At 37.0% G+C, this 16,081-nt stretch overlaps 1 protein-coding gene across 2 annotated transcripts in view; it reads left to right on the top strand.

Annotated features, from left to right (window-relative positions):
• Positions 1-16,081, top strand: part of USP9X (ubiquitin specific peptidase 9 X-linked) — a 103,194-nt gene that overhangs the window by 67,264 nt on the left and 19,849 nt on the right. Inside the window, exons 21-30 of one of the 2 annotated variants that reach the window (XM_069872924.1) lie at positions 39-159; positions 621-751; positions 1,003-1,281; positions 2,665-2,790; positions 5,179-5,304; positions 6,702-6,868; positions 12,410-12,518; positions 13,097-13,243; positions 13,364-13,510; positions 14,245-14,452. In XM_069872924.1, coding sequence (XP_069729025.1) covers positions 39-159; positions 621-751; positions 1,003-1,281; positions 2,665-2,790; positions 5,179-5,304; positions 6,702-6,868; positions 12,410-12,518; positions 13,097-13,243; positions 13,364-13,510; positions 14,245-14,452 — 1,561 coding nt within the window. Of the gene's footprint in view, positions 1-38; positions 160-620; positions 752-1,002; positions 1,282-2,664; positions 2,791-5,178; positions 5,305-6,701; positions 6,869-12,409; positions 12,519-13,096; positions 13,244-13,363; positions 13,511-14,244; positions 14,468-16,081 lie in introns of both variants that reach the window. The other variant, XM_069872917.1, reaches the window with a different exon arrangement.

The raw sequence follows: 16,081 nt of genomic DNA, 5'->3' as shown, positions 1-16,081 counted from the left end.
TTTAACTAATTTTTTTTTTTTTATTTGTTTATTTTAAGATCATGTCATTGCATCCTCGATACATCTCTTTTCTTTGGCAAGTTGCAGACTTGGGCAGTAGCCTAAATATGCCACCTCTTAGAGATGGAGCACGTGTTCTTATGAAGCTCATGCCACCAGGTAAAAGTTCATTTTATGGTCTTTTGTATTATAATATCCCATATAATAATTTCTCACCTGTTACATAAAATGAAGTTAGGGAAGTGTTTTCCACTTTCTGGTAATTTAAAACTGATATTCTAAGTAGGATTGTATGCATAATATTTCCCAAATAGTTACTTCTTGTCTGTCATATAAAGTTGCAGAGTTTGCAGTTAGCACTGGGATTCAGTGCCGTGCCGCAGTGAAAATGGGGAGAAGAGTTGTCTTTTGAAGTGGTTTTGTAGCAGTACTTTCATAGGATCACTTTTGTACTGACAGTAAAAGCATTGCAGAACACTGTCATTTGGTCTTGTCTGTCAGTTACATTTTTTAAACTTCTGATACATGTAAAATTGTTCAGATTTGTAATTTCGCATTCTGCTGGCTTATTCTGGAGTAGTTGTGTTCTAACATGTTTAAAAGTTGTGTTTTTATTGCAGATAACACTACGGTTGAGAAACTAAGAGCTATATGTTTAGATCACGCGAAGCTTGGGGAAAGCAGCCTTAGTCCATCCCTTGATTCTCTCTTCTTTGGTCCCTCTGCCTCGCAAGTGTTATATCTAACAGAGGTTTGTGATGCTTTGCCTGATCTTTAAAAGTCTTCAATTCTGTCATTGTCAGTCCTTTCTGTAACATTGTGGAAGCCTAAGATCAAATTCTGGTTTGAAATCAATGGTGTAAATATTTTCAATTGTTAATTCCATTAAATTGTTATGGCCAATGCTGTCAAAGCATTTCTTAAGCAGTATTCCAGTATAGTCTCATGTTTAGTCATCTATATTCAAGCATTTCGCTTACTGAACTCTGTTTTGTTCTACAGGTAGTTTATGCCTTGCTAATGCCTGCCAGTGCACCTCTGGGAGAAGACGCCAGCGACTTCCAATACAATTTCTTAAAAAGTGGTGGTTTGCCTCTTGTATTGAGCATGCTGACTAGAAATAACTTCCTGCCAAATGCAGATATGGAAACTCGAAGGGGTGCCTACCTTAATGCTCTAAAAATAGCCAAATTATTGCTAACAGCAATTGGATATGGCCATGTTCGAGCTGTGGCAGAAGCTTGTCAGCCAGTTGTGGAAGGCACAAGTACAATTTCACCGGTAATATAAATCTTCCTTGATGGAAATAGCAATGTACTGGTTTTTATATTGTCTGCAGCAATATCTGTCTACTTTCCATTAACAGTCTCTTTGAGTGAGTTGCATGTCAAAAACTCATGGTGCTTTCTGATAACCTTGACTGGAGAAATGTTGTGTGAGAGATCCACCTGCTGTGTGTATGATATTCAATGGTTTGCATGATTGACATCTCAAGTACCTTTCCATTTTGATGTGTATCTCTTCCATTAATGTGTGTCCTGATCTTTTGAGCTGTTGGGTCTGTTGAATCATGTGCCTCTGAATAACTTGTATCTCCTATTTATGATTTCTCAGAAAAGGAGAAGTGTAACATGGGTGTTCTAAACTGTGGTCTCCCATGTCTGTAGTAGTAGATTTTGTGTGTATTTGATACTGGCTAGTTAGTTATTCTGTGTCTGGGCAAATATGTTATGGATCGAGATTTTATTTCTGCCCCCTTACAGCAGGTGTACAGCAGAGAGCCCAGAAATTAAAGTGTGCTGCTGTCCTTCTTGGGCATTTCTTTCCAGCTATTACAGCTTTTTTTTTTTTTTTTGTGAAGTTCTGTCCCAAGTAGCTTGAGCTGTCAGCCTGTACTCAAGAATACGTGCAGGGCCCCACTTCAGAGCACCTTGTTCCAGAATATTTACTAAAATCCATCCCTGAAGCAGAGAAGTACGTTCCCCTCAAGTCTGAAAAATAAATACCTGTTCTGGGTAGCTCCAGGATCATTCCTTTTGAAGGAAATCAAAATTCTTGATTAAGAGATGAAGATTCCCTTTTCATGTCTCATGTTAGAATATAATAGAAATGTCTCAAAGCAAACATATTTACCACTCTATTCTTCATCTATTTAAAATCAGTAAATTTTACTCCCTGTTTTCTAATGACAATAATTCAGAAGGCAATTAGGACACAGATAACATCAGTTGAGGCTGCAGCCATGTTCTATCCTAGATGCTATTAGCACTCCCTGGACAGAGGGAGTCCCATTTCTTTTAAAAGCAGTTTCTTACATCAACATCAAGAAAGGGAAGGAGATGTAGTTCTAAACATTCTGTTAACTTGAAATAGCCTGATCAGTACACAAACCCCCAAACGTAAGTAGTTTGAGCATATGCCTCTCCTCTTAACTACTTGTACTCTATGATTGTGCAGTGTAGCATACAGTGTCTTCAGATGCAATGGTACCTCTTTGAAAAGGGGGGAGTTTCTTTTTCTTGGTGTTTGCAGTTTCTAAAAGTACTTTCCTTTCCAAGATCATCTCTGTTTCTACTAAACCTTTCCAGATAACTCTGTATTACTGTATTTTCTTGCTTTCTTTTTTTCTGTGTGAAAATAAGTATAAGAAATACTTTATTCCAGATAAACCAGGCTACGCATGACCAGGCAGTGGTGCTACAAAATGCCCTACAAAACATTCCTAATCCGACATCAGAATGCATGCTCAGAAATGTAGCAATTCGTCTTGCACAGCAAATATCTGATGAGGTTAGTGAATTCCTTTCCCCTTTGTTTCTTGTATCTTTAAAAATAAATCCTTAAATTTATTACTTTGTAAGACATGGATTTTTCTTCTGAAGTGTCCTGAAACATTGTAGGTAATGTTCTTGTGGTTAATAAGCTGTTAACTTAATTAAAAGCTTTTAATTGTTTCCTTATGCAATTACAAAATGCAGACACTCATGCTACTAGTCTAAAGAGGCTTAAGTGAACTAGGCAGGTTCTCTACAAGCTTTTTAATGAATTGTGAATATTGTTACACTTGGATCAGAACTTTAGAAGCTTCATGTAATAGACTTAAATAAATGGTTTTGGTTTCTGAGTAATTTTCTCATCTTGAAAAGAAACAGAAAAGGGTAGAGAGTTTCTAAATCTTGAACGTGATTTTTAAAAGCCGGAAAAGTCTCAAAACATTGAAAATGCTTTAATGATGGGAGTGAAAAAGTGGATTGTAGAGCTTGGTAGGGCTAAACAATGTGCTTTGCAAATATAGTAGTCTTATCTGTGTGGTGTGACGTAACTCCATTTGGATTTGGAATGAAGAATTGTGTTAGTGACTACATTAGTGAATTCTGCTGAATTCAGCAGGAGCTAAAATAAAAACTACTGCAACTTCCTCTTCACAGTGATTTGGGATTCCTCAGTTCCCAGCGTTGAAGCAGTGAATATTGTGTTTCTGTAATGCATAGAATCTCTGCAAAACTATCTCTAAAGCAATTCTAAGCTATCTAAATAACGGTGTTCTTGTATTACTATCCTAATGTTGCAAAGTACACTTTCTTTTGAACAAAGAGCAGTGTCTAAAGAAAGCACAATGTACTAGGCCACAAGACTGAACCGTCTGCCTTCCATTAGTGGTGGTATTGCATCCGTAAGTGATTGTATGTGCAAAATTAGCCAGTTGCACTCTGATTCAGTTAAATACATTCCACAGAAGAAAGGTCTTTTGAGGTGAGGTATGAAGAAAGGTTTTTAATTGTCTTTGTCCTTTTTGTAGGACATCTCATAAATAAATAAATAATTTTTCTTTGATGAAGCACTTTGAAACAGACAAAACCTGAACCTCTTTTACGAGAGCCTGCACAGTATTAATCTTAAAATATTGTCTATAATTTTCTGAAATTATGAAAGCTTCTGTACATCTGTATTTCATATGTATTGTAGTTTGCCTTTGAAAGACATTTCTTTCATTTAATGTTTTAATGGTCAAAGACTATTTTTCAACTGAACTCGCTTAAGAAAAAGTCCGACATGATTTCCATAGGCCAGACAGACGACAGCACAGAAATCTTTTGCCTTGTTAAATTTTAGTACTTCAGGGTTTTAAAGCTACAAAGATGTATAGAAAGAACATCGTCTTTTTCTATGTGCCAAATTTTGCTTGTGATGCTGTTACTGTAAGGTTGCATTGCTTGTGGCAAAGGTGAAATACCTACTATTTTTCTTGTAACTATTGTAAATGTCCATATCAGTAGCCAGCAGCTACTGATATGTTGCAGCTAGCTTGTCAGTTAAGCTTCTTGGTCTCCCTTTTCTGTTAAGGCTAAGCATTAGAAAATGGAAGTTTGAAATTTTTGAGAACTTGTCTAATATCTGCTTATAAGGTTTCCCTGATTTTTTGGAGAGTTTTACTTCAGATACAGACTCCAGATAGGCTGGAGAGTTTTTTGAAAGTTGATGCAGACTATAAATAATGACAGTTGGAGTATATTTTGTAGTGTTTGAATATCAGTAGAAACTATTGGATGGCTAACTCTGACTATCCCCAGAACTCACTGTAGAGTGAGTCTGCATTTGGAGGATCCATGATCTGTGTTCTTGTTAATTTTAAACTCTGTATAACTTGAGTATAGAACGATCACTTTTTATCTCTGTCATGTATTTGATAAGCATTAGTTTGCCTAGCTAGCAGCACAGTAGATATCACAGGGGAGACAAACCCTAAAATAACTTCAACTTCTTCTATTACTTAAGAGGCCAGCTGCCTTCTAAATGGAGGCTTTGTAGTTTGTTGTGGGTTTTTTTCCCTCGGAAACAAGAATGGTTTAGTATTGAAGTTGGTAGTTTCTGGCAAATATAACTTGGAATCAAAGATTTACTGGTTATTAATTGAAAATGTTCTCTTTCTTGTAATTCCTGGTACTTGCAACATTGTGGTTTAAGAATCTGTGGTGTATCTAAAATACATGCTACTTTCTATTAAAAAATTAACTTTTACATAACTGAATTACAAATGCTTTTCTATGGGGTTTTTCCCTTTACTTAAGAACAAATTATTTTTTAGTTTTTAAATACATTTGTGATAAATTAGAGTCCACTGTAATATTATTTGCAGCTGCCTTTTAATGTTGCTTTTGTCTATTCCTCTTTCTTCAGGCTTCAAAATACATCCCTGATATCTGTGTTATTAGGGCAGTACAAAAAATTGTTTGGGCATCAGGTTGTGGGTCAGTGCAGCTGGTTTTCAGCTCGAATGAGGAAATAAGTAAAATCTATGAAAAGGTAAGAATTCTTAAGCAACTTCTTTTCTGTATAACTGTTCAACCAGCATCAACCATGTCAGGCTTATAATGTGATGTACTTGCATGAGTATAAAATGCACTTTGCCTTTCTGTTACATCTCTCCACCTATGCAGAATAACTTTATTTTCTAAACAGGGACTTGATGCAAAGCAAACACAGCCCTGAACTTGTTGAAAGCATTCTGCTTTTACTTTCATATCTTGAGATGTGTCAGAATTACCACATCCTCCCACTGCAGTGGTAGTGACTGTCGCTGATTTTTAGCTGTTGTGCAAAGACAAAGTAGTGTCTGTTGCCAGACAGAAACATACTTTGTCCTCTGCTGCTGTTTACATTTAGTTGTCTCTTCTGCATTGTAATCCTTCTTTCTGCCTACTTAATTTTGATAATCTTTCCATGTATAAAACAAACACATGATGTCTCTGGTTAATGTTGCTAATCTGCAGCTGTGATTAAAGATTTAAGATACAAACCTGCTGAGATTCAGTGTCTTCAAAACTCTTCAAATTAAATCATTTTGGCTTATATGGAGGAGAGGGCTTGCTTTTTTTTCCCTCAAATTATTTATTTTGGGAATATGCACCAAAATCAACTAATTTGATTTGAGCATTTAATTGAAATAATAGCCTATTTACCAATCAGGAGTGTTATCCTTTAATATTTCAAAAGTCACCACAGCAAGTGTTTGAAATTTGGTTTGGCTGTTTTGTGTTTCTGAAAAATGGTGAAGTGCTGAATAAATACCAGCAGTGTTAAGAAGCTTTTGATCAAATAAGTTCTGGAAATCAAAGCTTTGTAAAACTGGATTTTGTGACGAGTTATACAGCACTGCAGCCTTTATACAGCCTTTCTCTGTTTAAATAGTAACTGTTTCCAAAACTTTAAACTCCAGATTCTGAGTAGTGAAGAAAAGCAAGTTAAAAAGTTTAAAAAAACCTAAACAAATAGACCCAAAACCAAAGAAAGAAACCCAACAGTACTTACTAACTGATGTAATTTTTGCCTACAAGCTTTCTGTTTAACTTCTGATTCCTTAAGTGCTTGGAATGGATGGCACGGGTGGACGAGGTGCTGAGGGATATGGTTTAGTGTTTGGTAGGAACGGTTGGACTTGGTGATCCGGTGGGTCTCTTCCAACCTGGTTATTCTGTGATTCTGTGATTCTGTGAATCCTCCACTAAGAAGCACAGTACTGAAACTTCAGGCATAATGCTTTGAATTACATCTGAGTGGAGTGCATAAATACTTTGAAGTGATAATCACTTAGTATACAAATTAGTGGTTTGTATTTGTATTGTGTGTATACCTTGGAATTGGTTTGGTTTCTCAGGATTTTTTTTATACTCACTTTGTTGCTCTCTTGTTTATTTTCACAGACAAATGCAGGAAATGAACCAGACATGGAAGATGAACAAGTTTGCTGTGAAGCATTGGAGGTGATGACACTATGTTTTGCATTGATTCCAACAGCACTGGATGCCCTCAGTAAAGAAAAGGCATGGCAGACGTTTATCATTGATTTACTATTGCACTGTCACAGCAAGTAAGTTTTAGTGGGTGTTTTTTTTTTAATCACATGTATTATTTTACAATTAAAAACCAATATAAAGCCTAAACACAGAATGGTCACTTTTTATTTAGATGATTTTTCTGCAATTTTCTTAATTTATTGTTCAGCTATGTATTTTTGTTATTTGAGTACCTGCCCAAAAGTGGTAGCTACATCAGTCCCATCTTCTTTGTACTCATGAAGAGGAGATTATCAAGCCAGATGCTTGATAGTGTGCTATTGATTGCTTTGGAACATCTTCTTTAGAACAAAACAATAGGTACTTTCCACTTCTGAGAAATACTGCGAATACTTACTACAGTAGAATATTTAAATTGCAGTTACTTAGGTATAGAACTCTCCTATGCTTTCTCTGGTAAGTGAAGACAAGATACAGTGCTAGCGGTTTGAGGAAAGAGCAAAGTTAAGACTGAATCTTGTGGTTTTCTTGCATTGGAGTGGTGCGATTCTATTTTTCATGTGATTCACATGTTTCACGTAGAGCCATCGCACTGGAGCTGTCATCTGGTGCAGTAACAGCATCATGGTAGAACCCTTAACCCTGTTGGGGGACAGATGGACAGGGAAAACCAGCAGGAGCTGCCAAGGGCACTGTGGTTCAGTTGCCCTTACTGTAGAGTTCATGGCTCTCTTGTTATTTCTAAGCTGTCCCTACAGTTCTCCCTAAACAGCATCTGCATGACTCAGCATCTGTATGATGTGTGGCTTGAGACTTGTAGCCCATCTGAAATTGGGTTGTGTAGCACTGGGGGGCATGTTGGGTGTTTTTAGAAGCCATCCAAGTGGAAAGGCTTTGTGTGTCGTTATTAAACTTAGTTTCCAATGCTCTGAACTGTTACTAAAGATCTCTGCTGTACTTCCATGAATGTTTTAACTTTTCTTTGAGAAATGACAGAGATCAGAAATTAGTGGAGTTGTCTAAGCCTTTCGTACTTTTTAAATGGAGTGAGGTTGTGGTGGTCCGAGATGACTGGGGTCAGAGTTCCAGCACCATGTTTTGGGGTTTTTACTCCTCTGGGTAAAACAAATTGGAAAAATCTTATGTTCAGGAATATTCAGCATAATAGAAAGATCGATAGTATCATCAGAATACGTCTTTACAATAAACTACTTTGCACACGTTGGTGAAACTGTGGAGTGTTGATAGAATCCCCCAAGTTTTATTAGTTTGCAACCTGTGATATGGGATATTGAATTTTGGGCTTCACTGAAGCTTGTTATTACTGCTTCAGTTAGATAAGATTTACAAAACGTGCTGACAAATGTATGTTGTAATTTTACACGTTAAGCAAAACAAGCTGTCTTTCACTATTTTTGGTAACTTTCAAGGCTGATGAGTAAGAAATCACTGAATTTTATTTTTAAAACTGTCAACAGTTGATATCAAGTTACTGTTTTGACAGCAAGTGCATGTTGGCCGCTTGTCAAATTTGGAGTACCAGTACAGCCAAATAGCATGGACAAATGCTATAGCTGCCTTATGATTTTCTTTTTTTATGTGGGTTCAGAGATTTATGAGATTGTGGCTTTTATATCATCTCAATTGTACAAATATAAGTAATAGGAGATAATTTTTGCAATAAATTTCATTGTGTTATCAGACTTTCTGGCATTGTACTTGGAAGTTAAGTGACATTTCTCAAGTGTTCACCATCATTTGTTTATATTTCAGTTAGTGCTTGGTATCTACACTTTGCAGACAGAAGTATTTCTTTGCATATTAAGTTCAGTGAGCATTTGTTGGCTTAAGTTTGCAAATAAGTTTATTTGCACAAATAATATCTTTGGGGAACTTAGAGATTATTGTCTAAGAGTGACCAAATCTGCATGATCTCCGTGCTTATTTATTGGCCGTATTGCAACATTAAAACTTCTGGAGCTGCTTCTGTTGTGATGTCTCTTATGAAATGGTCATAAAACCTTTCTTTAAGCTGTGGATTTGAAACTGAGGTTCTTGTTGCTTTATGCGGGCTGGAAAGCTATCATTACAGCTGGGTATCTCAATTTTTTTTTTTATCTCTGCCAACATTTACCAGGTGTTAGAGTTTAAAGTTTCTTGTTTGCTATTACTTTCACCGGTTTGGGTTAATAGGCTAGGATTTTGTTGTGAAGAATAACTGAAAGAAGAAAATACTGGAATATTCTTTCTTTGCTATGAATCTTATTTCGTGATCCTTCCTGCTCTAAAAGTGTTGTATCTGTAATGCCTTTTTTGCTGTTTTAATGTTCACTCTAAAAAAGAAAGAAACAAACAAAACTAAGTATAAGTACGTTTAACTTTTAATTGGTTACAAAAAATAATTAGTCTGCTTTGTTTTACAGCATAATCTAAAATATTAAAATAGTTACTAGGCAGATAGCAATATTCTGCTTTTACAAACAGAACACTGCCGATGACAAACTTTCATCAAAGATGACTTCTTGCCACTCTTTCAGTCTTCAAAAATTGCAGATACTCTTCATAAGGATCTTTCTCTTCTGGTCATATTTCCCTAAGAAACTGAAGTACTGGTTCCAGTTAGGAGCTTCTAAATCTTTAAGTCTTAAGCATTTTAGTCTGTAAATTTCATTTTAGAGGTTCCATCTCACACAGTTTGTGATGGAGTTAGTCTTTTTAGCAAAACCTACAGTCTTGATATACTGATGGGAATACTTGTCATGGTTCTGTCAGCCCCTTCCAGTGTTTACCCTTCTTGCTGATTGGAGTTTTGATTGAGTTTGATTCTCAGCTATTTCATATTGTTATTCCTAGTGAATAGTTGCTTGGTGTACTTTTCTTCCTAAAATACTGGAATAAACTAGATGTATCCCCTCACTGGGGCTTCTCTTTCCGCTTACTTTGTTGGAATGTCAGCCCAAGTATGAACAGCAGTGGCTTAATTCCCCATGTATGTTAGCTTTTTGGCCTTTAAAAATACGAGTAGCATATATGGATGGGGGTTTGGTTTTTTTGTCAGAAGTGATACAATTTTTAAGGGCTTCTTTTAGCCAAGTAGACTTACACTTGGCTCCTTATCTCTCTTCTCTTTCTCCGTGAGTGTGGGAAATGAGCTGAATTATTTGTATGGAAAAATGGTTCGTACTGTCAACACAAGAAGCTAACCGTTGAGCTCTTTCCTCTCATATGCTTGTAAAATTTCCGCTATGTATGACTATCACTTAGAATGCAACTAAGTTCATTGTTACATGATGGTTAGAGTAGCATAAACATGAGTAGAAATGGAAGACTGCTTTGCAAATTAAGGCAGTGAAGTTGGAACTAAGCAGAAACAAACCTTGCAGCTCAGAGAAAGTTTAGCAAATAACAGAAGGAATTCTGAATATCCTTCCATTTTCAATAATTGTTCCCTGATCTCCTGTCCTCAATCAGAGAACAATGTGAGCAAAAATAAATGTTTGGGGAAAGGAAGATCATAAGAGTTCAGATCTCACGAACGTGATAATGGTGGAAAAAAAATCAGATTGGTGGGTTTTGTTTTTCTTTCAGAGGTTGAGTTTGTATGGAACATCTGCTGTTTCATTGTAGCATACTTGTAAATTGAGAAACAGGTTGCAGAATATTTAATACTAAACACTAGAGCAGTTCTTATTCTCCAAGGTAATAGATTTTGTAGTGGTGACCCCTGAATACACTGGCTTTGTCAACATGAGCTAGCTAAACAGTTAGTCCTAAATGATCCTTAAAACCCAGAAGTACTCTGGTGGTGGCTGCAGTGTGTGGTGGTCATAAAAATGTCATAAAGATTCTCACTGCCAGTGGCACTAAGTCCCGTTGAAGAGGATGATTTTTGTTAGGTAAATATGAATCTGTGTTGTGGAGTATTAGTAGGACGGGATCGAGGTGGCTTGGTTTGGCTTGGCTTAATGGAGGTGTTTGCCCTCCAGCTGTGGAACCAAGTGAGTGGGAGTTGATCCTGCAATTCATGTCCTAGCTGCCAGCTCTGTACTGTTGTCATGGTGTCTATCATGGCATTAGCTGCATTGAGGCAGCTGCATCCCTCCCATGATTCCTTATGAGCTCTTAGATTGTTACAGCCTTGTGAATGTATAATACTAGTGTTCAAATACTGCGTGTTCCTTAGAGACAATGGTGGGAAGTATGCATTGCCTTGGTCACGTTTCTCTCTTTAGGAAAATACCACCCTTATTGATTTCATTCTGCTTTTTAAGTCCATGAACCTGAGGATTGTCTGAGATGTGTCCCAGGCAGCTGAAGGACATATTAAAAAGAAATTTCCATGAGAAGTTTTATGAAAATGTCAGCTCAGCAATTGGATCCAATAGCAGCCCCTCTCCACCACATGGTCTTGTGTGACTCAAAGCGGTGTAGTGTAGTAGAACTTCGAAAGATCAGAGAAGGATGACAAGGGACATCAGTGTTCTGAAATCCCTTCCGTCTGAGGAACAGATGAATAGCTTGGGGCACTTAGTCTTTGAGAAGAGATAAATGGTGAAAGGAGAATGCCGCAAAGACCTTTAAATTCAGAAATAGCAACGGGAGGATAGAGAACAATGTTTCTTGTATAAGAACTTCTTGACCATAACATTTAAGCAGGGTAAACCTTAGGTTTGGAAATCGTTTGAAGAGTTCTTTTATTAATTTATTCAGTGAGTGGTATAAAATACTGCTTTTGGTAGACTTCCTGAACCACAAATTGTTGGAAGCTGAATCAACATCCTGGAGAAATGTCACTGCGTGCTTCCTTCTTGTTGTGTGCTTTCTTACCTGTGTACCAGGGATGGAGTGATCTGCTGAGTGCATCTTCGCTCTGACCTCACAGTCATTCTTGCACATCATTGAAGCACAGTTAACCACACATGAAAGAATCTGAGGGAAATAGAATTCTTCCATGTGCAGTCACCTCATAGGCCAAGATATAATGCTCAATCAGTCTTACAACTTCAAAGAATAGGGTTTGCATTTTGGGTTTTGGGTTTTTTTTCCTTAAGCTTATGCATTCCCATACTATTCCATTGGTTAGGTTAAGTTCTTGGATGGAAATGTCCTTTATTTTAGCCACTTGATTTTTCAGAGGGCCATCTTTTCTCATTTTTACTAATGGTAAATTCGTATCACTTCATAGGCCCTCAGCAAGCTGCTGCAGTGATACACGAGGGAGGCTTTACTAGAGTAGTTCCGTTTTGTCTTTCAGGCACAACTGGTGTGTGAATATAAAAACACAAAAATTTATTTAGGGTTGCAAATTCCTATTTGTGTTATCCAGTATTTGCTGGCAGTTGCAAGGGTTTAGTGGTTAGGTGCTGATAACTTTGGTTTACCTTTAAATATTTGATTTGTGCAACATGTTTTATAATAAGAATTCATGTGTCTAAAATTTCACTACAGGAGAAACAGTGTGATGGGTAGTGAATAATTGAAGTATTCTCATTTATTACATTATGTGCTCTTTTAGAAGATGGCTTTAAGCAGATCAGCACAAATTTAATTGGTTTTTTTAATGTCCTGGTTGGATTGGGAGATTGTATTTAATGTTTCTATTAAATGATTTCCAGAACTGTTCGTCAGATGGCGCAGGAGCAATTCTTTTTAATGGCTACCAGGTGTTGCATGGGACAGAGACCTCTCCTGTTCTTCATAACCCTGCTGTTCACTGTTCTAGGGGTAAGTTTTTAGAGGTAAAGGCCTCAGCGCAGTGTGAATTCCTGTAGAAAGTAATAAGACAGAATATTTACAAGAAAAATTGCTGCTAACAGCAGTCAGTAAAATTCAGATTCCTTTTGAGTTATAGGCAAGCAGCACAGTCAGATTCAATCTGACTTAGATTGTGGGGGGGAAGGGACTGTTTTGCATTTTCTGATAAGAACATGAACAATAAGCTTTAATATATGCATTTCACCTTCAGTGAATGCTAAACTTCAAGTAAAAATCATTAACAGATCAGATAAGATACCTGCAGGGTTTGCTTCATTTTACAGGCTTGTTGGGGCTTTTCAGTTCTGCATGTTCATGGATCTTGAACATACCACTACACTGTTTCCCATTCGGGTATAGAGATTGCTACTAAAATAGTCCAGAAGTCATACATTAACAGCTAAATAAAATCACACACTTCTAAAAGGTTAAAAATGATCTTACACTTTTTTACTTCATATTTACTTCCAGTTTTAGGGAAAATGATAGTGTTTCACTGTAAGTAGAAGCACATGTGAATTACATGTAATGTTTTTTGGCTTATGTAGAGTACTGCAAGAGAGAGAGCTAAGCATTCTGGAGACTACTTCACTCTCTTAAGACATCTTCTTAACTATGCTTACAACAGTAACATCAATGTACCCAATGCTGAAGTTCTTCTCAATAATGAAATTGACTGGCTTAAGAGGATTAGGGTAAGTTTTAGGACCAGTTTGTTTCTGTAAATCAGCTATTTGCTGCTTTGTTCTGAAGTACAGTTTTAAGCTTGGAAATGTTTATAATTTAGAGTATCCCAAATTTCTTTTAAATGGCAGGATGAAGTAAAAAGAACGGGGGAAACAGGTGTTGAAGAAACTATCTTAGAAGGTCACCTTGGAGTAACAAAAGAGTTGTTAGCATTCCAGACACCTGAGAAGAAATACCATATTGGTTGTGAAAAAGGAGGTGCTAATCTCATTAAAGTAAGTTCAGGGGGTTTTCGACCTGTTGAGTTATTTGGATTTTATTTATTTATTTATTACTATATATAGGTAAAAAGAAGCTTTCCATCTTGTGGTCTGTAACCATAAAAAGTCCTAATTGAACTGTTTGATAAGGGCTTCTAAATGGAATTTAATGTTTTCTTCTAAAACTAGACGTTTTGTTCGTTAGAGTACTTAACGTTCTCGTTCTTCAGAACCGCTGTGTATGGAGCAGCTGTGATCTGGAGAGCTTTTACTCCAAGACTTGGCAAACAACACACAAAGATAGTGAGCTAGATACAGGATATTGCTGTACAGGACTGCTTTCTTTCATTACACCTGTATTGTCTTTTTTCCACATATTCTTAATTAGTGATCTTAATGTTTGTGTCAGGTTAGAACAAACGCATGACATGTGAATGTCTCTTTAATCAGCTGTGTTTGCTTTGTAGCTCCGATATTCTTGTTCTTTTCAGCACTAATTGATAAAGAGCTTTGTAGATAATGCTGACTTGTTTTTAATTTGCACTGAGAAGGTGGGTTTGCAGGGAGCCACCTCAGGATGGAGCTATTCATTTCTAAGTTTAAAAGCTTGTTATGGTGTTTTAACTTGTTTTTTTTTACATACTACTCTGGGTTTTAGATGTTCATTTATAGAGCAACTCCTGTTTTATTATAAAACAGTGTGCATTTCTATGGTAACAGGTGATTTTTTTTTCTTCTTTATTTTTCAGGAGTTGATAGATGATTTCATCTTTCCAGCATCCAATGTTTATCTGCAATACATGAGAAATGGAGAGTTGCCTGCTGAGCAGGCCATACCAGTCTGTAGTTCACCAGCTACTATTAATGCTGGCTTTGAGCTACTAGTTGCACTAGCAGTTGGATGTGTCCGAAATCTCAAACAGATAGTAGACACCTTGACCGAAATGTATTACATAGGTACAGCAATCACTAGTATGTAATACTTTTAATTATCTTATTTTCTACTTTTTAATGTATATATTATGCATAGGATTTGTTTATATTATCAGCTGAACTAATTACTGGATTTTTTGTTGGCATTTGTTGGTGGCTGCTTTTCATGTTGCAAAGTCTGGCTCTCAAAATTTAGACAAGTTAGTATTGCAGCCTTGATTTGTTCTTCTTTATGTAGTGAATGTACTGACTTATATTACATGGTTGCATCCAAGTTCCAGCCCTGATCACTTACACAGTCTGATCCTTTCTACCCTAATTTCTGACTACTGCCCTTTGTCCATACCAGCTCCCAGGAACCTCATTTGATCGGTCTTCTCCTTTTGTCTCATTGTCTCAGGCGCTGCCTAACCAATCCCAAAACCCCACAAAGTATCCTCACGTTAGTTTTAGTGCTAGTCTCTTGGTTGTTCACCTAATTTGTCGTCGTTACCCACACAGGCACACGTCCCTTGCCCCGTTTCCCTTTTTAGCTCTGTACGTATTCTGTGCTTGTCGTAGTCCTTTCTCAAATGTTTGTTCCCTCAGTTTTGGCCCTGTCTGAGCACAGCTCTGCATTTAAAGAACTTCCTCTTCACTGGAAAAAAAAAAAAGATTATAGCCATCATTGTATGTACAAAACTTTAGAGATTAATCAAAGGTGGTAGTCAAATGAAATGGGCTAGTTTTCACAAGGATGGCAAAGGGCATGTACATAACACAGACTTCTTTTTTAACCAATAAAAAAGCATATAAGTCTTTCTTAAAGAAACAGGAGCATATTTTCTGCAGCCCTGAATGTGATAGCTTAACAGTTTTGGCTGTAGTATAAACAAGGAAGGAAAGGGGGGTGTAATTAACACACACCTAACTCAAGGTAATAATGGGAATAAAGACAGAGAGTTGTGGTTGTTCAGCCTGTAGAAGAGATTTTAGAGGAGACGTTACTGTGGCCTTTCAATATATAAAGTGGGCTCGAGGAGGGACTTTTTACCAGGGCCTGTAGTGACAAGACAAGGGGCAATGATTTTAAACTGAAAGAAGGTAGATTTAAGTTGAACATAACGAACACAAAATCTTTACAATGAGGCCTGCGAGCCACTGCAGCAGATTGCCCTGAGAAATTGCAGGTTCCTCATCATTGGAAGTATCTAAAGTCAAGATGTTTGGAGCTTTGGGGAACTTAATCTAGTGGAACATGTACCTGCCTATGGCAGGACAGCTGAACTTAGGTGGTCTTTAAAGGTCTTTTCCAACCCGAACTATTCTGTGATCTAACAGAACGTTTAAACTTAGTTAAGCAAAACTATAGGCAACTTGTAATAGTATCCCATAGTGGAAGTTGACCGTTGTCTCTCAGGATGACAGTGCTACTTGCCCAATCTTTCTTGTTTGATTCCATCTCAAATGAACAAATGAAAAAGGCAGCTTTATGGTTTTCCCCTGCTTCATCCTTTTTTCTTCACCCTTTTCTATTGGGAAGTATCATATTTCTTACCACCTCACAACTTGAAGGATTTTACGGCATTTCCTTCTATTCACGTCTTTGATAAGCGCAATAGAATTTGAGATCACCATGGTACATCAGGCAGAAGAGAGAACACATAAATGATG

This window comes from Phaenicophaeus curvirostris, chromosome 1, assembly GCF_032191515.1.
Source record: "Phaenicophaeus curvirostris isolate KB17595 chromosome 1, BPBGC_Pcur_1.0, whole genome shotgun sequence".
In the NCBI taxonomy this organism is placed as follows: Eukaryota; Metazoa; Chordata; class Aves; order Cuculiformes; family Cuculidae; genus Phaenicophaeus; species Phaenicophaeus curvirostris.
This window is presented reverse-complemented; position numbering and strand designations above follow the sequence as displayed.